The sequence below is a fragment of the Monodelphis domestica genome, chromosome 3 (assembly GCF_027887165.1).
Source record: "Monodelphis domestica isolate mMonDom1 chromosome 3, mMonDom1.pri, whole genome shotgun sequence".
NCBI classification, from domain to species: Eukaryota; Metazoa; Chordata; class Mammalia; order Didelphimorphia; family Didelphidae; genus Monodelphis; species Monodelphis domestica.
Genome location: NC_077229.1, coordinates 20143851 through 20171832, shown reverse-complemented (window position 1 = coordinate 20171832; position 27982 = coordinate 20143851). Strand labels below are relative to the sequence as shown.

The 27982-nt window shown below is 41.7% G+C and overlaps 1 protein-coding gene across 2 annotated transcripts; it reads left to right on the top strand.

The window, feature by feature from the left end:
- Positions 1–102: 102 nt before the first annotated feature.
- Positions 103–27355, top strand: LOC100618314 (galactosylceramide sulfotransferase-like). 2 transcript variants are annotated; one of them, XM_056821494.1, is made up of 3 exons: positions 103–417; positions 13444–13571; positions 24296–27355. In XM_056821494.1, exons 2-3 carry the CDS (start codon positions 13453–13455, stop codon positions 25416–25418), a joined length of 1242 nt encoding a protein of 413 aa, XP_056677472.1. In that variant the 5' UTR covers positions 103–417; positions 13444–13452; the 3' UTR covers positions 25419–27355. The 2 variants fall into 2 exon arrangements, with proteins under 2 accessions (XP_056677472.1, XP_056677473.1); XM_056821495.1 differs by lacking the exon at positions 103–417 and having other exon boundaries at positions 11763–13571.
- Positions 27356–27982: the final 627 nt, after the last annotated feature.

The window sequence follows — 27982 nt, the reverse complement described above, 5'->3', positions numbered from 1 at the left end:
AGGCTGCCAAGGACGGGGACCATCCGACAACGTGCGCCTCTGCCTCGCGTCAAAGGACGGAGGGAGAGCAGCTGACCCTGGCAGGATGCCCAGGGCTCCTCGCCGGCTGGCATTTCCTGCCCCTGCCCGGCTCGATGGGGGAGTTATGTGTGAATGGGAGGCGACTCCCCTCAGGGCAGTTGCCGTCCGTGCTCGGGAACGGAGCCTGGCATGTACGGTTCACGGTGTCTCTGACCCTCCCGGGACACTCTGGTGGCTGTTGGGCATGGGGCATGACGGGGGAGCAGCGGAAAGTTTTCTTCCCGGGGCCCCACCAGGGAGAGGAGGGGCGACTGAGGGAGACTGCGGAAGGACTTACATTTCTCCAGGACTCCTCTCTTGATGCTCCACCGTCTTGACAACAGCTCTGTGGAATAGGTAGGACATGTATTGACGTGGGGGTGGTGGTGGGGAGGAAAACCTAGACCTGCGGGGCATTCTCAGTGTGGAAATGCCCTCTACCAGTGCAATAGACCCCTCTTCTGCAACACCAGCCTCAATAAGTTGCCTGAAGCATGAAGAGACTAGAGAGGTCCTTCAGACTCCAAGCCCATCCTTAGCAACCACTGCACAGTCTTTTTTTGTGGATGGAGTAAAGAGCTGGGTTCAAATCTGACTCCAGATTCTTACTAGCTGTGTGACCCTGAGCAAGTAACTTTACTCTGTTTGCCTCAGTTTTCTCATCTGTCAAATGACAAACCATTCCAGTATCTCAAAGAAGAGTCACACATGAAAGAGCAAATTTTCACCTGTAATTTCACTGGTTCTCTCAACCAATGAAAATGATCTCTACCAGAGATTTGGCTAGGGGGTCTCAGGAAAATGGGCTGTTATAACAAATGCTGGTCATTGTTTTGGTTGAACTGATTTTTCTCTAGTGTCCCAGGCAGTTAGATAGCTCAGTGTTTGGTGACCCAGTGGATAGAGTTCTGGACCTGAACTTTCACTGTTAGAAAGTCATTTCTGTGACACTGTCCTCTGAATAATTATAAAATTATAGAGTGAGGGGAAAGGGAGGAGAGAGAGATTCACTGAGTTCATACAACCATGGATTTAGAGCTGGAAACATCCAAGATCTAGCTTAATGAGATATTTAACAATTCCTATTGCTTTGTCCCGGGAGGCAACCCCAACATGCTTCTTAATTCCTGACATTGGACTTGGCCAAACAAGATCTCATAATCTATAGAAAGCTGAAATTGTTGTTCTCAGAGCATCCTCTCTCCTTCTTCCTTCACAGTCCACTTAGCCTTAGGAGCCGTCTGAGGAAAACCATCTCAGGTTTTCCCACTTGTCTGGAGAAACAGGTAAAATTCATGCCCAGATTGAAAAAGAAAAGAAAAACTCACAAAACACTCCCTCCTTGGCACCTGGCACTTGATAAAGGCAGGAGAACAGAATCAAGATTGTCTGGCTGAGAGCTCTTCCTGCATTTGATATTATGATTGATTTATTGATTTTTAAAACTCTTCCCTTCCATCTGAGAATCAATACTCTGTATTTACTCCAAGGCAGAAGAGTGGTAAGGGCTAGGCAATGGGGGTAAAGTGACTTGCCCAGGGTCACACAGGTAGGAAGTGTCTGAAGCCAAATTTGAACCCAGGACCTCCCATCTCTAGACCTGGCTCTCAATCCACTGAGCTACCCAGCTGCCCCTGCATTTGATTTTATGGACCAATGTTTTTCCTAACATTTGTTTCCCCTGTTAAGTACTTTTTGCCCCAATGGCACATCCTCTAGTAGTTTCTCAAGCAAAATTTGAACCCAAGACTTCCTGGCTTCCTATACTCTCTCTCTCTCTCTCTCTCTCTCTCTCTCTCTCTCTCTCTCTCTCTCTCTCTCATGGCATGTTCTACTTCTTTTTTTTTTTTAAACCCTCACCTTCCATCTTGGAGTCAATACTGTGTATTGGCTCCAAGGCAGAAGAGTGCTAAGGGCTAGGCAATGGGGGTTAAGTGACTTGCCCAGGGTCACACAGCTGGGAAGTATCTGAGGCCAGATTTGAACCCAGGACCTCCTGCCTCTAGGCCTGGCTCTCAATCCACTGAGCTACCCAGCTGCCCCCACCATGTTCTACTTCTTCCATTCTCCACTATCTTTTAGATATGCCCAACAGCGGCTCAGCCTTCCTATTTTCCAGTCCTTTCAATATCCCACATGGCTGTTAAATTTGATTTTCTTCTGTCTCTTGTTAAAGTTATCATTTGACATTTTATTTTGCTTGGCTTTCTTTTATTTTGCTCCTTGTTTTGCTTCTCTAGCTTCTTTCCTTGTTTGATCATTAGCTCTGCATTGATGTCCATATTACATCTGGATGTTGATGCTTATTGTTTGACAGTATCCAAATGAACACCCATATCTCCTGTGGATGTGCAAGTGAAATGCCATCGTTGCTATAATTGTTTATTTGCATGTTTGTTAATGATGATTAATATTTTAACTAATTGATAAAGAATGTAATTATTGATAATAAAGACTATTATTTTAAGGTTTTCAAAGCTTTGTAAATATTATCTCATCTGATCCCCATGACAACTGGAAGGTACGTGCTATTCTTGTTCCCATTTATTCAAGTGAAAAACGTGTGACAAGTCAAATGTCAAGAGATTGAGTTCCAGAGAAGAAAAATGAATGAATTGATTAGACTTTCTTGGTGATCAGAGACAAATCATCCAGTTTTGAGTCATTTAAATACATTTCTTTTATTTTTAAACCCTTACCTTCCATCTTAGAATCAATACTTGTATTGTATTCAATGTATTGCTTCTAAGGCAGAAGAATGGTAAGAGCTAGGCACTGGGGGTCAAGTGACTTGCCCAGGGTCACCCAGCTGGGAAGTGTCTGAGGCCAGATTTGAACTCAGGACCTCCCATTCCTGGGTCTGACTCTCAATCCACTGACCACCCAGCTACCCCCTTAAGTACATTTCCACAGGCTCATTATTTAGCCCTCCCCTAGATGGCCCAAAGCATCTCTAATTGGAGTCCATCTCGTGAGGAGGTGGGCTCCTATTTTCCAGCCCCTTCTCCATCCTCTCATGGTGGTAGGGGCAAGCAGATGCCTGATCACAAGATTCTAATATCCCTGTTGATCTAGATGGAAAAGTCGTGTACATCTGGCTAAGTCATTCATCATAATGGAAGAAACCAAGGGCCCAGCCATCCCCCTGCTGGATCTATTTGACTAGAGCCAGTTCTGTTTACAGGAAAGAGTGGACCTGACGTTCTCAATCTTAATATCCCAGTTATAGAAGATTCTCTGGGGTCAGGAATACAAGGACATTCCTAGGACTTCTGGACAAAGGAATGGGGGCAAAGTCTCACCTGAAAAATGATATTACAGATTAATATTAGAAATCAAGATAACAATATTAAGAAAAAATTTTCTTATTCCCCTGAATCACTAATTTGTATGACCAACATTTTATCAAGGGTTTCTACCAGAAGGTTTAGGTGTTTTAACATGATATTAAAAACTGAAAAAGAAATTTGCTGATGCATTGATAAAAGCCATTGGGAACAGTCCCCCTTCAACAAGCAGGTCTTAAAAAATAACAGAGGGGGCAGCTGGGTAGCTCAGTGGATGGAGAGTCAGGCCTAGAGATGGGAGATTCTAGATTCAAATCTGGCCTTAGACAATTCCCAGCTGGGTGACCCTGGGCAAGTCACTTGATCCCCATTGCCTAGCCCTTACTGCTCTTCTGCCTTGGAGCCAATACATAGTATTGATTCCAAGACAGAAGGTGAGGGGTTAAAAAAATAACAGAGCATGGAGAAGAAATGAAAGGGATGAGTAACCCAAACCTCCACTCTTTGGTCCATCATATCTTGGGGCTCAGAGTCTGATCATCTTCTACAGCTGCCATCTGGTCCTTTGGAAATTCCCCCCTTCTGGACTATGTCATTTCTTGGAGCAGTTTCTCTGGCACATCTGCTTCCCTGAGCCAAATCACTGGTGGATATCTTCTGCTAAACTCTTGCAAAATAAATCGTAATACAATTTAATATAGTCACTCTAAGTTTTGCTTCACCACTAGCTAGGACATATGGTGAGAATTGACTCGAACCTTGTAGTCCTAATCAGATTATCTATGAAGAACATCCATTTATGAACTTTTACATGAGGGAATTTGTATCTTCTATACCCCTTGCTGCTCTTTATCTCTATCTAAACCAGGTACATAACCTAGAGACTGCCAATAACAGACCAAAAGGAGAATTGAAAAGAATTTATGAGGGTCATTTATAGAATGAGTCTTTCTGGTTAAAATTTCTGATATTGACCAATTTGTATATCTTAGCATTAGAACAATCTCAGTGCCTTGTATTGCACTAGATATAATAATATTTGACATATATTATCATCTGATCCTATTACTTTTTCCAAAAATTTTTCACTTCAATTATTTACTTGAATTATCCATTTTTAGCTACTCAACCCCCCCCCCCTTAGGAGGGAGAGAGAGATTCTGCTAAGGAGCTAGTCTTATATATGAACCCATAGATAACAATACTTTTTTTCTTCTTGGATAGGAATATTTATTATAATTTATGACATATTTATAATAAATCATAGGTATCATTTTATTGCTATGTTACATATATTGTTATATGCAAAACCCAAAGTGAATGGCAACTCAAAAATTATATATAACATATCTTTTTCTAACCTAAAATCCTTTTAATATTTTTTTAAACTTTTAAATATTTTTTTAAACTTTTAAATTTTTTTTAAACTTTTAAATATTTTTCCATGTTTACATGATTGATTTTCTTTCCTTTCCCTCTTCCCTCCCCCTCCCAAACCTGACAAGTAATTCCACTGGGCTGTACAAATGTTGTCACTTGATACCCATTTCCTTATCATTCATTTTTGCTATAGAGAGATCTTTTAAAGCCTAAACCCCAAATCACATACCCATATATATGTGTGGTAACTGACGTCACATGTTTTTCTTTTGCATTTCTAATACCATGGTTCTTTCTCTTCAATGTGATTAGCATTCTTTTCCACAAGACCTTCAGGAGTGTCCTGGTTTGTTGCATTGTTACTAGTAGCAAAGTCCATTACATTGGATTGTTCCACAATTTTTTACTTTCTGTGTACAATGTTCTCCTGGTTCTGCTCCTTTCACTCTGCATCAGTTCATTGAGGCTCTCCCAGTTCACATGGAATCCCTCCAGTTCATCATTCCTTTGAACACAATAGTATTCCATCACCAACATATACCACAATTTGTTCAGCCATTCCCCAACTGATGGGCATCCCCTCATTTTCCAGTTTTGGCCACCACAAAGAGCGCAGCTCTGAATATTCTTGCATAGGTCTTTCCCCTTATTATCTCTTTGGGATATAAACCCAGCAGTGCTATGGCTGGATCAAAGGGCAGACAGTCTTTTAGCGCCCTTTGGGCATAGTTCCAGATTGCCCTCCAGAATGGTTGGATCAATTCATAACTCCACCAGCAATGCGTTAATGCCCCAACTTTGCCACATCCCCTCCAGCATTCATTACTTTCCTTTGCTGTCATGTTAGCCAGTCTGCTAGGTGTGAGGTGATACCTCAATGATAACAACACTTTTTTTTGCAAATGGGTGGCTTCTATGTTTAAGTTTGATAGTCCCACAAATGAATTTACCCCCAAATGCTTATTTAATTCTCATTGCAACAATAGACTTAGAATGGGAGCTGTAAATAATCTAGGGAAATGATTCCAAATTGTATCAAACACATTCAGTTACTAACCTTTGCTTACACATCCTTTTCAAACCCTTGCATGATGTGCTTGCATTTCAGAGCATGCTCTATATACAAGTGTTATTCCTATATTAAACAGCCAGTCTAAATCCACTTAGCTGTCTCTTTAAGGTAAACTCAAGATGGACTAGAAACCATTCTTCTCTAAGGTAAGTAATTACACAAAAATTCTTTTAACACAGAACAGAAAATGTCACCCCCATAGAATTGCTGACACCATGAATCATTGACTCAATAGAACTTCTTGATGATCATACCTAGAATTAGATTCAGAATAATATCATTTACAATCCTATAAAAGTCTTAAATTATAGGACATTGTCACATTAGCAGTACTGATGCAGCTGCCAAAGATAACATCTTTCCTCTCTTTTGAAGAGAAAAACAACTGCTTTACTCTCCCTCCCTCTCTCTCTTGCTGTCTTTCTGTTTGTCTCTTTCTGTCTGTCTGTCTCCCACACACATACACTTTCTCTCTGTGATTCTCTCTCCCTTCTTCCCTACCTCTCTCCCCCCCTCACTGTTTTTCTCTCAGTCTGTATCTCACACACATATACTTTCTCTCTGTCTCTTTCCCTCTCTCCCTCTTGCTCCTTCCCTCCCTTCCTCCCTCCCTCCCTCTCTCTCTCTCTCTCTCTCTCTCTCTCTCTCTCTCTCTCTCTCTCTCTCTCTCTCTCTCTCTCTCTCTCTCCCTCCCTCTCCCTCTCTCTCTCCTCTTCCTCTCTGTCTGTCTCTGTCTCTCTGTCTGTCTCTCTCTCTGTCTCTCTCTGTCTCCCTTCCTCCCTCTCTCCTCACCCTCTCTCTCCTCCTCCCTTCTTCCCTCTCACTGTTTTTCTCTCAGTCTGTCACACACATATACTTTCTCTCCATCTCTCTTTCCCTCTCCCTCTCCCTCCCCCCTCTCTCTCTCCCTCTCTGTCTGTCTGTCTGTCTCTCTCCCTCTCTCTCTGTCTTTCTCTCTGTCTCTCTTTGTCTCCCTCCCTCCCTCTCCCTCTCCCTCTCTCTCTCCTTCCCCTCTCTCTCTGTCTCTCTCTTTGTCTCTGTCTCTGTCTCTGTGTCTCTGTTTCTCTGTCTCTGACTCTCTGTGTCTCTGTGTCTCTGTGTCTCTGTGTCTCTGTGTCTCTGTCTCTGTCTCTGTCTCTGTCTCTCTCTGTCTCTGTCTCTCTGTCTTTGCCTCTGTCTCTATCTCTCTGTCTCTGTCTCTGTCTCTCTCTTTCTCTCTCTCCTTCCCTTTCTCCCTCCCTCTCTGTCTCTCTTTCATACACATACACATACACATACACATACACATACACATACACATACCCACAACACACACAAGAAGACAAATTGTGCTCCATTAATTTTTTACATCTCCTTAGGGACCTGAAGGGTTAGGGGAACCAGGTTGAAGCCCCTTTGATTCCCAGGAGCAAAGATGGTGCCTTTAGGGCAGCTAAGGTAGCACAGTGGATAGAATGCTAGGCCTGGAGGTGGAAGGACCTGGCTTTAAATCTGGCTTCAGTCACTTTCTACCTGAGTGATCTTGGGCAAGTCACTTAACCCCATTTGCCTAGCCTTTGCCATTCTTCTGCTTAAGAATTGATACCAAGACAGAAATAAGAGTTCAAAAAAAGGATTCAACTAAGCAGGAGAAAGTACTTTAGCAGGCCTACTGGGTTCTAAATGGAAAATATCATTTTTTCGGCTTTCTAAAATGATGGAGACCAGCCTCATGAAGGACCACTCTTTGCTCACTGAGGGAAAAACAGGACTTCCACAGCCCCAACCCCTCCCCACCCAGGGAAATGCCCCAGTGGCATGCTCTTGGCATTTGTTTTTATTAGCACCCCATTTTTTTAGGGTTCTCCATGAAAGCTAAAACAAATTGACTCCAAAGGATCATCTCCAAGTCCTGCTTTGAAGATCTCCCTTGAGAAATGAATGAGCTCCTTGGAGGGCCAGTCCAGGATTCGCACCTGGGATCTGAATATTTGACCATTGCCAAATCTTCTAAGTTGCAACCAAAACTGTTACCCACAGAATGCCATGGGACGAGTTCTTTTTTTCTTTTTTAAACCCTCACCTTCCATCTTGGAGTCAATACTGTGTATTGGCTCCAAGGCAGAAGAGTGGTCAGGGCTAGGCAATGGGGGTTAAGTGACTTGCCCAGGGTCACACAGCTAGGAAGTGTCTGAGGCTAGATTGGAACCCAGGACCTCCCATCTCTAGGGCTGGTTCTCAATCCACTGAGCTACCCAGCTGCCCCCCATGGGACGAATTCTTGCTAGGTTGTCAGTTTCAGGCCAGGACAAGTTCTTTTGAGTCTCTATGAGCTGGTGAGGTTGGTTTCAGGGCTTCATCCTACCTAAATGGATTGACCAGTGAACAAGTCAAAGATGCCCAGAGCCACACCGATAAGGATTTGCCAGTTTGGGGAATCAGAAATAAGGATTCTCTTTCCTGATGGGATCTGCTGCTCAAGTTCCAATCCAGTCAGGGAATTGCTTCCTCCCCGAGGAATGGGGAAGGGCGTCTCCTTCGAGCCCCAGACGTGTTTTTGGCCAGCTCTCACCTTAGCCTTGACAGAGGTTTGGTGCCCAACTCCCACTGAGAGGAGGCTGGATAGCCACGAGTACACCCTGGAAACACCTACACGACACAAGGGCGTATGTCTTAGCCGGAGAAGGGCTGATTGTCAATAACAGGGAGGATGCCAAGCTGCAGATTCTGCCCAATCACAAGATTTGAATATCCATGGAAAAGTCGTGTTACAGCTGATTAAGTTTGACTTCCATCGTGCTTCCTAATGGAAGAAACCAAGGACACGGCCATCCCCCTGCTGGGGATCCCCCCATTCTGTCTACGGGAACGAGGAGAACTGACATTCTCAATTTTGATGATCCCAATTATTGAAGGAATACAAGGACATTTCTAGGGCTATTGAGACAAAAGGATGGGGTGAGGTTTGGGTGTTTGGGTGTGAAAAGGAATGTTCCTGATTAACGTTAGATCAAATAATCAGTATTAAGAATAATCTTTCTCGTGAGGCAGGCAGAAATTAAGTGACTTACCCAGGGTTCTGAGGTCCAATTTGAACTCAGTTCTTCCTAGCACCAGGTCTAGCACTTTATCCACTGGGCCATCTAGTTTACCATGTTGACAATCTGCAAACAACTGATATTTTGCCAATGCTCTCCAAGTACTCGTTGTGTTGAAATCTGGCCCAAATGTTTGGTGATCAACAATTGCAAAACATGATCATTAAAAATGACGATGACCTCTTTTGAGAAGTGGAAGCTGAACGCCTTAAAGCTCGGCCTCAAATGGCTTCGCTTCAGTACAGCAGGAGCCATGTCTTTTGAAATTTAAGAGCCCCAAGCAAGTTTTTATTTTATGCACGCATGAGTGTATGTGTGTGTGTTAAACTTGAGCACGATAAAATGACAAGATGATTGAAATAAAGATAACAATTTCTTAGGGAATTATCTACTTTTAAACAACCTCAATTAAAACATTGAATGCAACTATGATTTAAGCACTTCTAATAAAAACATTTTTAATGCTCAAAAAAAATGAATTGTTCTTAAATATTGGTACTGTGCCTCAATAGTGCAATGTTAGCACAGTCTGGGGAAAATGCTGCCATTCAAGAATGCTGATATTCCTAAGGGAACGAAGGCTGGCATTTGGGATACGTGCCACTTATGGGACTGAAGATGGGATGAAGGATTTGAAACCAGAAAGGACCAGAGATGCCCCTGGGATGAGATCAGTGTAATATGCGCGTTGGGAAGGTCCAGTTGAGCTTCTCACTGGCTCTTTAATTCCTGATGTGAATCTAGAGAAGCTCGACCTTGGGATTTGTCCCTGTGCCCAGTGGTACAGGAGAAGCTTCAAAAGAAGTCACTGCAGAAGAGGGAAGTGGGATGTGCCCACGTGGAGCTCACCAGCTCTCCTCTATTCCAGAAATAGTCCAGGAAAAATCTTTTTGTCTGATATGGATGATATCAGAGATCATCTTAAGAGCTAAGAGCCAATATTTGTATAGTGGTACTCTATGCCAGGCACTGTGCTAAGAGCTTGACAATTATTATCTCATTTGGGCTTCCTGGGAGTCCTGGGAGGCAGGTGCTATTATGACCCCCATTTTACAGATGAGAAAATGGAGGCAGACAGATAAAGTGACTCGTGCAGGGTCATACAGCTAGTAAGTGTTGGGGTTGGATTTGAATTCAGGTCCAGTGCTCTGTCCATTGCACCACCAAAGTGCCAGATTATCTGCTGAACAGTGGTTATTACCAGATTCCTATGGCTGAGGAATGCAAAGAACGAACTGCTTTCATCTGCCCAGCTAGTTAATCAAGTAACGGTCAAAGACTAAGTCCTTCCTATGTGCCAGGCATACTGTGCTGAAGTCTGGGGTTACATACTATGTAAATGGTACATCCCTTGGGGGAAGCTGGGTAGCTCAGTAAATGGAGCATCAAGGCTAGAGACAGGAGGTCCTGGGTTCAAATCTGGCCCCAGACACTTCCCAGCTGTGTGACCCTGGGCAAGTCATTTGACCCCCATTGCCTGGTCCTTACTGCTCTTCTGTTTTGGAACCAATGCACAATACTGAGTCTAAGACAGGAGGCAATGGGGGCTTTACTAAAATCACAGTTTCTGACCTCAAGGAGTTCTAATAGGAGAGATTACATGCAAGTAACACAGTACATCAAAGTATTTATAGGGTATGTGTGTGTGTGTGTGTGTGTGTGTGTGTGTGTGTGTACAGCTAGGGGTAACCTCAGTGGGAAGAAACTAGCAATACATGGAAGGACTTGGTTGGTTTTGAGCCAAGGCTTCCATAAGACCAGGGAGGCCAAGAGGGAGGGTTAGGAGGAAGGGGGTTCTAGGTGTGAGGAGGCGAGGAGGGAGAACATTGGAGATGAGGGGAAAGGCAGAGAAGTAGAAGATGGGATGTTCTCTGCGGGATACAGAAGGGAGGCCAATGCTGATGAATCGGAGGTCAGTGGAGACCAGTAACGGGTCAGAAGCCCGGAATGGTGGGAGGGGGTCCAGTTGTGAAGATTTGACCCTGCAGTCCTGGGGTTTGTTGGGTCGGGAGGCCACGTGGTCAGACTCCCATTTTAAGGAAATAATTTTGTCAGCTCAGTAGAGGAAAAACTGGAATGGGAAGAAGTACAAGTCAGGAAGACCAACCAGCCGCTACTGCAGTGGTCCAGGGGTGAGGGCATGAGTGCCTTAGGCTGGTGTCAGGGCAGAGGAGAAACGGATGCTTTAGAGCTAGAAATATTTAACAAGTGATTGGATATGGCGAGTAAGAGAGTGAGGACTCATGGATAACATCCAGGTTGCAAGCTTGGATGACTAAGGGATGGTAGTGGCCTTGACAGTAGTAAGTGGACAATTGTTTTGGTTTCTTTTTTTAAACCCTTACCTTAACAATACTGTGTATTGGTTCCAAGGCAGAAGAATGGTAAAGGCTAAGCAATAGGGGTTAAGTGACTTGCCCAGGGTCACACAACTAGGAAGTATCTGACGTCACATTTGAACCCAAGACCTCTCTCCCATCTCTAGGCCTGATTGTAAATCCATTGAACTACCTTCCTGTCCTCTAGTACTAAGGCAATTGTAAGAAGTGAGGGTTTAGGGAGAAATATAATGTGGTACATTTTCAGTTTGAGATATCTGGGGGCATCCAATTCAAGATGTCAGAAAGGCCAGTTGATGTTGTGATACTGAAGGTTGGGTAAGAGTTTAGAGCTACAGATCTGGGAATCATCTGCATAGGGATGATATTTGAACTTATAGGAGCCGATGAGATCACTAAGATGGATAGTAAAAAGAGAAGGGCCCAGAGCGCTGTGGGGCATTCACATTTAATGGGTATGATTTGGATGAAGATCCCCCAAAGGAGACAGAGGAGGAGTGGTCAAATAGATGAGAGGAAAACAGAGAGAGAGAGAGAGAGAGAGAGAGAGAGAGAGAGAGACGGACAGACAGAGACAGAGAGGCAGAGAGAAGGAGAGAGGGAGAGAGGGAGAAAGACAGACAGATAGAGACATACAGAGACAGAGAGACAGTGAAGAAAAGGGAGAAACAGACAGAAAGGAAAGGAGAGAGAAGAGGGTCCTGAAAAGCTATGGAGAAGACAAGATCAGGAAGAAAGTGGATGGTTAAAGAGCAGCTGAGTGAACAGCCACACAACAGCTCAGCACAAGGAGGTAAGAAGGCCTTGTGAAAAGTTGCAAAGGATCCAACTCTCCCACTTTTGCTCCAGCAATGATTGAATAAGAACTAGATCAAGTAATAACCCCCCCCCCCAAATTTAAAGTGAACCTTCAGTAAATTGATTCAACTCCAAGGTTAAACAAACAGATTACCAGAAGCTAGGGGCTATAACCCCCTGTAGTTACATATTAATATTCTCGTGGGTGGACACTTGAGAAGGAGATTGGAAACTGAGGGAAAATGGATAGAGAGAAAGAGAGAGACAAAGGAATAAAGACTCAGAGACAAGGAGTTAAAAAATATGGGCTCCATTGTGCGTGGCCCTCTGATGGAATTGAGAGAGGGCTCTACACAGGTCCTCCAACTTTTATTGGAGAGTTTAGGAATGTGGAGTGAGAGGTAGCTAATGAACATGTGACATGGCATAGGTTTTAACATTGACTCAATTGACAATCATTTAATCAAAGAATTGGAGGTTAATCAAAGACGTGACTTGGTAAGGAACGTGGTCTAACAAGTTGGGAGCTAGGACCCTGTGGCAAATAATGTCCTGCTCAGGAATTCTTTTGTCTTTTGGACTGAAGATTTGGAAATTCAATAATCAATAAGTAACATGACCATGAGTGTGGTATATGAACACATAAGATACAATATCAATACACCAATCATACTTTTGAGATGCTAATATACCTGGTATGCTACAGGGGCCATGGAAAAGAAAATAACCCTAAAGTCCTCAGCTCACGGAAGTCCTATGAGCTACTTGAGTGGAAAAATTCCAGCAGTGGAGTAAAGTTCCATCAGGATTGTTGTCAGAGGGCACAAAAGAGGCAGGAAGAGAAGGAGAAGGAGAAAGAAGAGGAGCAGGAGGAGAAAGAAGAGGAGGAGAAGGAGGAGAAAGAGAAAGAGGAGAAGGGGAAGGGGAAGGAGAAGAAGAAGATTAAGAACAAGATCAAGAACAAGAGCAACAAGAACAAGAAGGAGGAGAAGGAGAACAAAAAGAACAAGAACAAGCAGGAGGAAGAGAAGGAGAAGAAGAAAAAGGAGAAGGAGAAAGAGGTAGAGGAAGAGGAGAAGGGAAGGGGGAGAAGGAGAAGGAAAGTCAACCTATTAGAGACATGTGAGAGAATAGTTTTGTTACACTGGAGGCCCAGTTAAGATTCCATTCACATAAACTTGTCACTCAGTCACCAAGGTTGTGTGACTTTTCCTTTAGCCATCCATACATAGCTTTGTCTTCATCATAGATATATGCCAGTAACAAAGCCCCCCCCTCCAGGTCTCCCTACACTTGAATTTCTTCCATTGTGATGCTCAAATGTGACAGTAGAGGGCACATCCTTTGATAGCTATAAGGTGAGTGGTCATTGTGATTATCTGTGCTAACTTCATAGCTGCTGCCTTTAACTCTCACTCTCTGTCCCCCAGGTCACTGAGATGCCATCCTGGAGGAAACCTTGGCACTGTATGGCGAAGTGGCTCATTCTAGGATGTCTCTGTACTGGCTTCCTCCTGCTGTTCTACTCCTATGCATCCTTGCAAGTCTTCATGGCCAAGTGAGTGAGAAGTAGAGGGTGGGGCTTGGGTAGTCTCCTTGTCTCAAGACTGACCCCACAGATCAAGAACTCTCCTCAATCAAGAAACTCCTAGAGGGGGCCAGATAGAAGGGGGCCTCTCACTTCAAAGACAATGTCTTTTGGACCATGGAAGGAGCACTTGTATCCACCATAGTCGAGACAGCTTTGGGAGGAGGAAGAGGCTGAGGCTTCTCTGGTTGTTAGACCTGGAACATAGAACATAGAATGGAATAAATGGAAGAGAACTTAGAAGACAAAATGTCAGAGCTAAGAGGTACAGAGGTAAGAGGTACATAGAACATTGGAAATGAAACTAGAATGTAGAGAATTGGAACAGGTCTGACTTAGAACATAGAATGTCAGACCTGAAAGGGAGCCGAGAGCAGAGCTGGAGGTAACTTAGAACACAGGGAGTAAAAGCTTCATAGAAAAAAAGAAGATAAAAGGGAGAAAAACCTTCCCAGAACCTTAGAACGCCAAATATGCAATATTAGACTTAAAAGGACTCTTGAAGCACAGAACATGGACTGTCAGCACTGGAAGGAACTGTAGAATGTAGAATGTAGTCAGAGTTGAAGGGGCTCTGAGACTACAGCTTGTTAAAGCTAGAACTAGAAATCTAAAACAAAGAATGGTAGAACTCAGCAAGAACTGTCTATCCTAAACTCCCTCATTTTGTTTATTGGTGTATTTATTAAAGCTTTCTTGATCATCTTTTTTAAACATTACTTTTACTCCCCTCCCCCAATGACTCACCCTGATAACAAATAAATACAGTCTCATGTGATGTGGGGCAAGTAACAACCCAAGTAACTTAAGCCTTGTGGCTCCCCTGACTTGGGACCAATACTTAGTATTGATTCTAAGACAGGAGATAAGAGTTTTTTGAAATAGCAAATAGATAGAACCAGGCCAAACAAATTGGCTAAATCTGAAATTGGGCATGACTCATTTGACACTCATATTCTGCCACCAAGAGATAATATCATGCATCAAACCAGTCCTCTAAGGTCATTATTGAACACTGCCTTGTTTGTATGAGTGTGGTTGTTATGGGAATTGTTCTCCTGGTTTTTCTTACTTTCTTCCACATCATTTCATATAAATCTCCCCAAATTTCTTTGAATTTTTCACATACTTAATTTCTCATAGCACACTAAGATTCTATTAAATTGATATTTGTTCAGTCATTCCCCAATAGAAGGGACATCTTTATTTCCATTCTTTGCTACTTTGAAAAAAATACTGCCAAAAATATTTTTGTCAGTGTAACTAGCATTATTTTTGTATTCTTGGAACCTTTTGCTCCATCTCTATCCTCCTTGGGGGTATATTTAGTAGTGGTATTACTGGATGAAAGACTTGGTTGTTGTCCTTCCTACTTGAGAAGAACCAAAATGACATCACTCTAGGGTGAAATAATATATACAGTTTGAAATTTTTTTAGAATGATTATAAATTGTTTTCTAAAGCATTTAGACCAATCCTCAATTTCATCAACATACTTGTCTTTCCACAGTCCCTTCAACATTGACTTTGTAATATGGGTGGGCATTGCTTTGGAGGGTAGAGGTGGATGGACTATACTTGATACTTCTTTCTACTAAAGGAAGGAAAGGAGGGGAATAAGTATTTGTACAATGCCTACTATGTACCAGGCACTGTGTTAAACACTTTCCAAATACCTCATTTGATACTGGACTCTGGATATGTCTTTCAAAAAATAGAGTTCTTCCAAAGCTTTTCTTATCTCCTATCTGTCTATTCATATATTTGATTACTTATCTATTATGGAATGATTCTAGTTCATGTATATACACATATATATGGGCAGATATAACTGTAGATAGACATAAATAGAGAGAACTAGATCTTGTATATAAGACTTCTTTTTTTCTTTTTCTTTTTTTAGGTATTTATTGAATTTTTATTTTTAATTTCAAACATTGTTCCTTGGTTACAAAAATCATTTTCTTTTCCTCCTTCCCCTTTCCCCACCCCTCCCATAGTTTGACTGGGTATCACATGTGTTCTTGATCAGAATCTCTTTCCATGTTGTTGGTATTTGTAATAGGATGTTCATTTGGAGTCTATTTCTCCATTCATATCCCCTTCAACCCATGTCATTAAGCAGTAGTTTTTCTTTAGTGTTATTACTCCCACAGTTTTTCCTCTGGATGTGGATAGTGTTTTTTCTCCTGTAACCTTCTGGGTTGTTCAGGATCAATGCATTACCACTAATGGAGAAGTCCATTATGTTTAATTGTACCACAGTGTATCAGTCTCTGTGTACATTGTTCTCCTGGTTCTGCTCCTTTCGCTCTGCATCACTTCCTGGAGGTTGTTCCAGTCCCCATGGAATTCCTCCAGTTCATCATCCCTTTGAGCACAATAGTATTCCATCACCAACATGTACACAATTTGTTCAGCCATCCCCCAATCAAAGGGCATCCCCTCATTTTCCAATGTTTTGTCACCAAAAAGAGAGCAGCTATGAATATTCTTGTACATGGGCTGGATCAAAGGGCAGACAGTCTTTTATCGCCCTTTGGGCATTCCAGATTGCCCTCCAGAATGGTTGGATCAATTCACAACTCCACCAGCAATGAATTAATGTCCCAAGTTTGCCACATCCCCTCCAGCATTCATTACTTTTCTTTGCTGTCATGTTGGACAATCTGCTAGGTGTGAGGTGATACCTCAGAGTTGTTTTGATATGCATCTCTCTGATTATAAGAGATTTAGAACACTTTTTCATGTGCTTATTAATAGTTTTGATTTCTTTGACAGAAAATTGCCTATTTATGTCCCTTGGCCATTTATCAATTGGGCAATGACTTGATTTTTTGTACAATTGGTTTAGCTCTTTATAAATTTGAGTAATTAGACCTTTGTCAGAGGTTTTTGTTATGAAGATTGTTTCCCAGTTTGTTATTTCCCTTCTGATTTTGGTTACATTCGTTTTGTTTGTACAGAAACTTTTTAATTTGATGTAGTCAAAATTATTTATTTTACATTTTGTGACTCTTTCTAAGTCTTGCTTGGTTTTGAAATCTTTCCCTTCCCAAAGATCTGACATATATACTCTTCTGTGTTCACCTAATTTACTTATAGTTTTCTTCTTTATGTTCAGGTCATTCTGTTGGTCCAAGCCTAATCTCTCCCACACTGTCTTCCAATTTTCCCAGCACTTTTTATCAAAGAGTAGATTTTTGTCCCCAAAGCTGGGGTCTTTAGATTTGTCATAGACTGTCTTGCTGAGGTCATTTACCCCAAGTCTATTCCATTGATCCTCATTTCTGTCTCTTAGCCAGTACCAAATTGTTTTGATGACCACTGCTTTATAGTATAGTTTGAGATCTGGGATTGCAGGGCCGCCTTCCTTCACTTTTTTTTTTCATTATTTCTCTGGATATCCTTGATCTTTTGTTCTTCCAAATGAATTTTGTTATATTTTTTCTAATTCCCCAAAAAAGTTTTTTGGAAGTTCGATGGGTATGGCACTAAATATATAGATAAGTTTGGGTAGGATGGTCATTTTTATTATGTTAGCGCATCCTACCCATGAGCAGTTAATGTTTTTCCAATTGCGCAGATCTAGTTTTATTTGTGTGGAAAGTGTTTTGTAGTTGTGTTCATATAGTTCCTGTGTTTGTCTCAGGAGATAGATTCCCAAATATTTTATATTGTCTATGGTGATTTTGAATGGGATTTCTCTTTCTAATTCCTGCTGCTGAGATGGGTTAGAGATATTTAGAAATGCTGATGACTTATGTGGGTTTATTTTATATCTTGTGATTTTGCTAAAGTTGTTGATTATTTCCACTAGCTTTTTAGTTGATTCTCTAGAACTTTTTAAGTAGACCATCATATCATCCACAAAGAGTGATAGCTTGGTCTCCTCATTGCCAATTTTAATATCTTCAATTTCTTTTTCTTCTCTAATTGTTACTGCTAGCATTTCTAGTACAATGTTAAATAATAGAGGTGATAATGGGCATCCTTATTTTACTCCTGATCTTATTGGGAATGCATCTAGTTTATCCCCATTGCATATGATGTTTGCTGATGGTTTTAGATATATATTGTTTATTATTTTTACGAAAGACCCTTCTATTCCTATGCTTTCTAGTGTTTTAATAGGAATGGGTGTTGCATTTTATCAAAGGCTTTTTCTGTGTCTGTTGAGATAATCATGTGATTTTTGTTGATTTGCATATTGATATATGGTCAATTATGTAGATGGTTTTCCTAATATTGAACCATCCTTGCATTCCTGGTATAAATCCTAATTGATCATAGTGAATGAACCTCCTGATCACTTGCTGGAATCTTTTTGCTAGTATCCTGTTTAAGATTTTTGCATCTATGTTCATTAGGGAGATTGGTCTATAATTTTCTTTCTCTGTTTTTGGCCTGCCTGGCTTTGGAATCAGTACCATGTTTGTATCATAAAAGGAATTTGGTAGAACTTCCTCTTTGCTTATTATATCAAATAGTTTGTATAGTATTGGGATTAGCTGTTCTTTAAATGTTTGATAGAATTCACTTGTGAATCCTTCAGGCCCTGGGGATTTTTTTCTTAGGCAGTTCTTTGATGGCCTGTTGGATTTCTTTTTCTGATATGGGATTATTTAAGAATTCTATTTCTTCTTCTGTTAGTCTAGGCAATTTATATTTTTGTAAATATTCGTCCATGTCATCTAGATTAGCATATTTATTGCCATATAATTGGGCAAAGTCGTTTTTAATGATTGCCTTAATTTACTTTTCATTGGAGGTGAGGTCACTCTTTTTATGTATGATACTGTTAATTTGCTTTTCTTCTTTCCTTTTTTAAATTAGATTGATCAGTACTTTGTCTATTTTGTTTGTTTTGTCAAAGTACCAGCTTCTAGTCTTATTTATTAGTTCAATAGTTCTATCACTTTCAATTTTATTAATTTCTCCATTAATTTTTAGGATCTCTAATTTGGTTTTCTTTGGGGGGGGTTTAATTTGCTCACTTTCAAGTTTTTTGATTTGCATGTCCAATTCATTGATCTCTGCCCTCCCTAATTTGTTAATATATGCACTCAAGGATATGAATTTTCTTCTGAGTACTGCTTTGGCTGCATCCCATAAGGTTTGAAAGGATGTTTCACCATTGTAATTTTCTTCAATGAAATTACTAATTGTTCCTATGAGTTGTTCTCTAACTAACTGATTTTGGAGTATCATGTTATTTAATTTCCAATTGATTTTTAATTTGGCTCTCCATGTACCCTTACTCATTATTATTTTTATTGCCTTCTGATCTGAAAAGGTTACATTTATATTATTATTTCTGCTTTTCTGCATTTGTATGCCATATTTTTATGACCTAGTGTATGGTCAATCTTTGTGAATGTGCCATGTGCTGCTGAAAAGGTTTATTCCTTTTTGTCCCTATTTATTTTTCTCCATATGTCTATTAACTCTAATTTTTCTAAGATGTCATTAACCTCTATTACCTCTTTCTTATTTATTTTTTGATTTGATTTATCTAAATTTGATAGTGGTTTGTTCAGGTCTCCCACTAGTATACTTTTATTATCTATTTCCTCCTTCAATTCTCCTAGTTTCTCCTTTAGAAATTTGGGTGTTATATCATTTGGTGCATATATGTTGATTAGTGATATTTCCTCATTGTCTATACTCCTTTTTATCAGGATGTATCCCTTTTAATCAGGTCTATTTTTGCTTTGGCTTTGTCAGATATCATGATTGCAACTCCTGCCTCCTTTCTGTTAGTTGAGGTCCAATAGGTCTTCCTCCAACATTTAATTCTGACCTTGTGAGTATCTACCCTCCTCATGTGTGTTTCTTAAAGACAACATATGGGGGGCAGCTGGGTAGCTCAGTGGATTAAGAGCCAGTCCTAGAGATGGGAGGTCCTAGGTTCAAATCTGGCCTCAGCCACTTCCTAGCTGTGTGACCCTGGGCAAGTCACTTGACCCCCATTGCCTAGCCCTTACCACTCTTCTGCCTTGGAGCCAATACACAGTATTGACTCCAAGACGGAAGGTAAGGGTTTAAAAAAAAAAAGACAACATATGGTAGCGTTTTGGATTCTAATCCACTCTGCTATTCGTCTACGTTTTATAGGTGAGTTTATCCCATTCACATTCAAAGTTATGATTGTCACTTGTGAATTCCCTGGCATTTTGATATCCTCCCCTAATTCTGACCTTTCTTCTTTTGCTATAACCTTTTTAACCAGTGGTTTACTTGAAATCAGTCCCCCTAGTCCCCTCCCTTGATATGCTTCCCTTTCTGGTCCCTCCCTTTTTGCTCCCTTCTTTTTTTAGGGTCTGTTAATTTCCCTCCCCCTCTCCTTCCCTCCATTTTTGTACCCCCTACCCCTACCCCCCTTAATTTTCCCTTCTCTCTTACCCTGTTGGATAAGATAGAATTCAAGATCCCAATGGATCTATATGCTCTTCCCTCTCAGAGCTGATTTCACTGAGAGTAAGATTTAAGTAACACCAATTAGCACTCTCTTCCTCTCCTTCTTATAAGAGAATTCTTCCCCTCCCCTTCCCGTGTGTATCTTTGTGTGACAAAGGTTATTCTATTTAATTTATTTCTATTTCTTCAAGTATATCTTGGTACCATCATCAATTCCCCCCTCCCTTTTTCTTTCTTTTTTTTCCCTCCATATCATCTTAATGACCCAATCTTTTCCTATGAGTGATTCTTCTAATTACTCTAATAATGCATACAGTTTTTGAGAGAGTTACACATAACATTTTCCCCGTATATTAACATATATAATTTGACCTAAATGTAGTCCTTATAGAAGAGAGTTTGAATAAAAGAAAAAAAACATTTTTTCTCCTTTACCCTTTCATTCATATTTACCTTTTCATGTTTCTCTTGCTCTTTGTGTTTGGATATCAAACTTTCCTCTGGTCTTTTCTTTACAAATACTTGGAAATCTTCTATTTTGTTGAATGCCTATACTTCTCCCTGGAAGTATATAGTCAGTTTTGACGAATAGGTGATTCTTGGTTGAAGACCCAGTTCTCTTGCCTTTCTGAATATTGTGTTCCAGGCCTTGTGGTCTTTTAGTGTGGACACTTCCAGATCTTGTGTGTGATCCTGATTGGTGCTCCTTTGTATCTGAATTGTCTCTTTCTGGCTTCTTGTAAGACTTTCTCCTTAGCTTAGAAGCTCTTGAATTTGGCAATTACTTCCTGAGAGTTGTCTTTTGGGGATTTAGTATAGAGGGTGTTCTATGAACCCTTTCAATTTCTATTTTGCCTCCTTGTTCAAGAGCATCAGGGCAATTTTCTTAGATGATTTCTTGTAGTGTGGTATCAAGATTTTTGTTTATCTCTGGTTTTTCAGGTAGACCAATGATTCTCAAATTGTCTCTCCTTCCTCTGTTTTCCTGGTCTGTCACCTTGTCAGTGAGATATTTTATGTTTTCTTCTAATTTGTCCATCTTTTGACTTTGCTTTATTAATTCTTGCTGTTTTGCAAAATCATTCTCTTCCAGTTGCCTAATTCTGGTCTTTAAAGACTGGTTTTCCTTTTCAGTTTTGTCTGCCCTGCTTTTTGAGGCTTCCAACTGTTTCTCCAATTGGGAGTTGTGTCTATCATACTGTTGACCTCTCTCTGAATTTTTCCCCATTTTTCTTGCCAGGAGGTTTACATCTTATGGATAAGCTCCAATTTGAGTTCTTTCAGAGATTGTGGACAATTTCCATTTTGGGGGGGAAGGTTTTGATTTTGTTTTAATTTCATCCTCTTTTTCCTCTGTAGCCTGGATTTTCCCTCCATAAAAGTTTTCAAGAGTCACTTTCTTCCTGTTCTTCTTGGAGGGTTGGTCTTGGGCACAACGAGCAATCCCTTTGGTACTTTTCCCTTTCCTTTTTAGTCAGAAATCTGAGTGAGATGGGCAGGTTTTCTGTGGAGTTACAAAGTGGGGCTTTTGCCTCAGGCAACCTCCGGAGTCTCTGCAGCCACCGCAGATTGCTAGAGCGCACGTGGTCTGTGCTGTCCAGTGCGCAGGGGTCTCCTGTGTAACTGCTCTCAGGGGTAGATCCCTGGCAGTCCTAATCGATTCCCAAGGAACTTGGTGTGCCCCCCAATTGTGAGATTTAAAATGGTTGAGGTCTCAAACTGTAGTGGTTAAAATAGTGGAAGACATAAATTGTGATAGATATAAGAGAGGGTGAGTAAATTTGACCGCAGAAATAAGTTTCACTACAGTGTCTTGGGTTTTAAAATCAAATATAAGGTGGTCACCAGGGAAATATTCCCAATTATTCAAATATCCAAGTCAATTGGGTTTTATAGAGATTTTTAATTAACAATATAATGAGTAATCAAAGAAAGAGAGAGAGAGAGTAAGAAAGGAATAAGTATGAAGGGCCTCAAGCCAATATAGCCTAGACCTGAGTCTTAAAAGAGAAATCAGTCAGTTTTTTTTAACACTCACCACAAGGTCTGACTAAACAAGGATACTAGTGACACCAGGCCAGCGTCCTTCCTCAAAGAGTCTTCTAGCCAGAGATTGTTTCAAAGGGCCTCTCTCAAGAGCCTCCAGAGCTCCTACCCCAGAGGGACAGAGCCCCTCAGAGGAGCTCCTCAAGGAGCTCTCCTTCAGAATGAGAGTCATAAACTGTGAGATTTAAAATGGTTGAGGTCTTAAACTGTAGTGGCTAAAATAGTGGAAGATATAAATTGTGATAGATATAAGAGAGGGTGAGTAAATTTGACCGCAGAAATATGTTTCACTACAGTGTCTTGGGTTTTAAAATCAAATATAAGGTGGTCTCCAGGGAAATATTCCCAATTATTCAAATACCCAAGTCAATTGGGTTTTATAGAGATTTTTTAATTAACAATACAATGAGTAATCAAAGAAAGAGAGAGAGAGAGTAAGAAAGGAATAAGTATGAAGGGCCTCAAGCCAATATGGCCTAGACCTGAGTCTTAAAAGAGAAATCAGTCAGTTTTTTTAACACTCACCACAAGGTCTGACTAAACAAGGATACTAGTGACACCAGGCCAGCGTCCTTCCTCAAAGAGTCTTCCAGCCAGAGATTGTTTCAAAGGGCCTCTCTCAAGAGCCTCCAGAGCTCCTACCCCAGAGGGACAGAGCCCCTCAGAGGAGCTCCTCAAGGAGCTCTCCTTCAGAATGAGATTCAGAAATCGAGATATCCTTAAAGAGATCCAAGCTCTTATTTTTAAGGGCAAAATTTCCTCTGTCACCTCCCCTAAGTCCTTACATCTACCAATCACTGTAGATGTTTCTAAAGGACCGCCCATTTTGAATTCACAGCTGAGTAGTTTTAATCTCTTTAGTAAGTCAGAAAAAAATGCTGCTGTGTCGACAAATTTCATTAAGAAAAAAACCTCTGAATCAGTTATCACCCTTTTAGGTTTAAGTAGTTTACAAGTTGCCCCACCTATATGGGTACCTAGCATCCCATTGTATCAATTTTAAAAACAGGCATGGCTCAAAGAATTCCTTGCCGCACCATAAGCATGGATCCAAGTACTTTCTTTGTTTAGCAATGAGTTTTCTCCCCTAAAGCAGTCTTAAGTACGGGTGGAGTAGAGGTCCTCCCATTTCTGATCCTGGCAAGTTCTCACATCAAAATGGGAAATGTTTCTCAGTAGGGAATTTGTTCCAATTAAGAATTCCCCGATGGGGAAATTTTTAACATTCACAAGTCTGAGAGATTTCAAGATTTACACAATCACTCCATGGATGTCCTTAGCTCACTCCCTGTCTCTGGTGGGCATGCTGGTCCCGACTCTGGTTCTGTAGGTGAGGTGGGGGAGGGTATCTCAGTTCACGGTTGGGTGCGAGCTTTTTCTCCTTCTTATATTGTGGAAATGTTCAACCCCCCACATACCTTCAGGGCTGCGCCTTACTGTAGAGTCCCTCCATTCTTCTGAAGATGGTTTTTATGTTCTTTTTAAGGTAGTCTGTTTCGTTGGGTGCTGGGGAGATGAAGTGATTCACGTCTAGGTTGCTGTCATGTTTACCTGGAAGTCGAGAATATCTATAAGACTTCTTATAGAGATGGGTGCAAAGAAGTTTTCTCATTTAACTGCTTCTCATTTGATTCTAGATGCACTGCTGCTCTTTTATAAAAAAAACTTTTCAATTTTATATAATCCAAATGGACTTTTCTCTTACATAACCATTTCTACTTCTTGTTTATTTAGCAATCCTCCCCTTAGCCATAGGTATGTAATCATCCGTATTCTGTTCTCTTCAAACATTTTTAGGATGTGCCCATCTCTAATAATGGCATATCTCTAAGTGGAACTTATTATAATATTTGACTATTGAATCCCTATAGTTCTCAAATTAAACCATTATTTGACCCGTGTTTGAAGATGTTTCCCTATTCTTATATCTTTGATCCTTTTTTCTTTTTACTCAGTTTACTCAGTTCTTTTTACTCAGTTAATTTCTAGAGCTATATATATAAAATAGCAGTCACCATGGATACCCTTATTTTACCCCTAATCTTATTTGAAAGGTTTCTAGTGTTCCTCCATTAAAGATAATATCTCTTGGTCACATCCCTTACTTTTCACATGAATAAACTGAGGCCTAGAAAGGGGAAGGGACTTGTCCAAAGTCACATGTGATGAGTCAAGCACGATCTTAGCTTTCTTGCCAATGGGTCTCTCCATTCTCTCTTTCTCAACAGGTCCCCAGCTCCAGCCCGTTGTTCCTCTCCACCCACCTCACCTACCAACATCCCAAATGACTCCTGCTGGCCAAAGTTAGATATTGTGTTCATGAAGACCCACAAGACGGCCAGCAGCACCCTGCTCAACATCCTCTTCCGCCTTGGCCAGAAACACCACCTCAAGTTTGCCTTCCCCAGCGGCTATAACGACTTTAACTATCCGACCTTTTTCAGGCGGACCCTCGTGCACAACTACCAGCCAGGGGACTGCTTCAACATCATCTGCAACCACATGCGTTTCTTCTACTCCGAAGTGCATAGTCTGGTGGCCCCCAATACCACGTTCATCACAGTGCTGCGGGACCCGGCCCATCTCTTCGAGTCTTCCTTTCACTACTTTGGCATGGTGGTGCCCTTCACGTGGAAGCTCACGGGCCACAACAAGCTGGCCAAGTTCCTGCAGAACCCTACTCAGTATTATAACCCCCAAGGCTATAATGCCCAATTTCTTCACAACCTGCTCTTTTTTGACTTGGGCTACAATAATGAACTGGACCCCCGCAGCCCCCAGGTAGAAGATCACATCCTGGAGGTGGAACAGAGGTTCCACTTGGTCATGCTGCAAGAGTACTTTGATGAGTCCCTGGTGCTGCTGAAGGACCTCATGTGTTGGGAGCTGGAAGATATTCTCTACTTCAAGCTCAATGCCCGCCGGGCCTCTGCCGTCCCCCAGCTGACCGGAGAGCTGTACCAGCGGGCCACCGAATGGAACCAGCTGGACGCACTCCTCTACCGCCACTTCAATGCCAGCTTCTGGCGCAAGGTGGAGGCCTTTGGGCGGGAGCGCATGGCCCGAGAGGTGGCCAACCTGAGGCGGGAGAATAAGCGAATGGAGAGAATTTGCATTGATGGGGAGCATGCAGTGGAGGCTAAGGACATTAAGCAACCATCGCTGCAGCCCTGGCAAGCAATGGGGGCAAAGACCATTCTTGGTTATAACCTAAAGAAGCACATCAGTCATCAGTATGAGCAACTGTGCCGGAAAATGGTGACTCCTGATATCCAGTACATGACTGAACTTGGGGTCAATCTGTGGATCACCAAGTTATGGGGGTACATCAGGAAATTCCTGCAAATTTGATAGCTGCCTGACCCTAGTCAGCTCTCTCTGTTTTTTTTTTCTTTCTTTTCTTAGCCCCACCCCCACCTTCTGTCTTAGAATCAATACTGTGTATTGGTTCCAAGGCAGATGAGTGGTAAGGGCTAGGCAATGGGGGTCAAGTGCCTTGCCCAGGGTCACCCAGCTGGGAAGTGTCTGAGGCCAGATTTGAAACCAGGACCCCCATCTCTAGGCTTGGCTCTTCATTCACTGAGCCACCCAGCTGCCCCCTCTCTCTGTTATTTCTGACTTGACCTTCTCAAAAGCATGCACATGGGCTATCCCTTAAGTAGGGCAGAGTTAACCTTTGGGCCAACCACTCAAGGCAGCTGACAAGACAATAAAGTCTGACTTCTACCTTCCAAGTCAGGCCAGCTTTTTTCTGTCTTCATCCTACCCTTTGGGGAAGGCACAGAGTAAAATTGGTCAAGGTCCAAGCATTACCTCATAAACGTCACTGGGTGACTTCCAAATGGTCAACCAAATGAGACTGGATCCGAGAAGCTTTCACTCAAAAGCAGGATTTGAATCATTGGGTAGCGCTGGAAGAGTTTTTTAAAGGTCATTATCCCTAGATGGAAGGAGTAGCCTCTGATGTAGTATAATGATCTCATTCTGTTTTATCTGTGTAACGACTGAGACTGGGGAGAAAAAATCCCAACAGGGTTTCTCCATGATGTATTAGCCCCAGTTATTGGGATAAATACTCTGGATTCCATTTTCAACTATGTCCAGACGCTTTGCATTGGCATCTCCAGAGGAAGACTTGAATGACTAGTCTTCTGGGAATGAAGATATTTAAATAGCGGGGCTGCAAGAGGTAATGGTAAGTGGACATGGGAAGGCCAAGGCCAGGACTGGGGAAGATGGCAGTAACAGAAGGACCCTGATGACCTCAGTGCAAAGGAAGAGGTTTTCAGAGAGCCCCAGATTTCCTTAAGTGACTTTATAGAGCAGAACCCTACCCCGAGAAGATTGTCAATAACCCAAAGACTCCGAGTTGGGCAAGGTCTCATCTGTAGCTCTGACATTAAGGTGACATTGGGAACTACCAGATCAGACACTTTCAGAGAGGAGACCTGAACTCTAAGGGTTTTGGCCCCAGGCATCATGACTTGGGGTGATTGGATCATGAGTTAGGGCAGCTAGGTAGCACAGTGGGTAGATAAAGTGCCAAGAAGAGTTGACTTCAAATGTGATCTCAGTTATTTCCTAGCTGTGTGACCCTGTGCAAGTCACTTAAACCCTCTTTGCCTCAGTTTCCTTTTCTCTAAAATGATCTAGAGAAGGAAATGGCAAATCACTCCAGTGTCTTTGCCAAGAAAACCACAAGTGGAATCATGAAGAATTGGATGCAACAAAAATGACTGAGCAACAACAATGATATGAGTTTGGAGGTGACTCCTCTCAAAATTCTAGGGTGAAGAAAAGGTATATAATCCTCTATTGTGAATTTTAAATTTCCTCCACCTTGCTTGTTCTAGCACCCAGGAATGTGCACACCCACTCTACACGGGTATGTGCTAGCTAATGACAAATCAGAAACAACTGATTGCCCCCCTGGGCTGTCCTAAGCCAAGCTTGAGCCACCATTGGCACATGTGAGATGCAGGAAGTGAGGTAGAGTATAGCCTCTGGCATTCTCAGGACTTCCTGTGGAGAGGGCTAGAGGCCAGTTCAATCCTGGAGCTCGAGCTTGGAGGAGCCCCTCAGACAGCTTTCCTTCAATTGGTCATGTGGGTGAGTGATAAGGACTGACTTGCCTTTTCCCTTTGGCTCCCAGACCAAACCCTTTAGCTCCTGCCTCTGGCTCAGCCTGAGCTGGAGCGGTTGAGCTAACTCCCTTTCCTTTTCTTCTCTCTCTCTCTACCTCTTTTAATTTCTTCCTCCTGTTGTAATTAAATCACCATAAAACTCCATTCTGACTAGAGTGTTTCATTTTAGGATTTTATAAGTAAAATCCTTGGTGACCTATAATTATTATACTCAGTTTAAATGCCTAAATTTAACCATAACAGTTTGGCTGACCATGTAGGTTGTGACGACTCCCCTCAAAAGTTTCCTGAATTTTCTTGCCTCTTTACTTCCCCCTCACTCAGTCAGTCCTTTTAAAAGCTAACTCGGCTTAAAGACACAGCTGCCAGAACAGGTGACTATAAAGCAACTTTTTCCTCTTCTCTTTTCTCCTTAAGTTAAAATGGAAACAGCAGTTTTTTTTTTCCTTTTTAACCTGAGGAGGCAGCTGGGTAGCTCACAAGAGACTGGAAGGTCCTGGGTTCAAATTTGACCCCAGATACTTCCCAGCTGTGTTACTCTGAAAAAAAATCTAATTAGCTGATCCTTGCTTGTTAGCAGTGAGGAAACTCTGAGAAAAGGAGCCCTTGCTTTGATCTCTCACAACAAATATGGCTAGATCACCAGAAAAAAGGTAGTGAGCCAACTTAAAGCCCATTTTCCTGCTTTTCAGCCTCTCTAGTTTTCAGACTTTCAATGGGTTTTGATCTAGCACAGGATCCTAGCAGTTGTAGCATGAGGGCTAAAAAAAG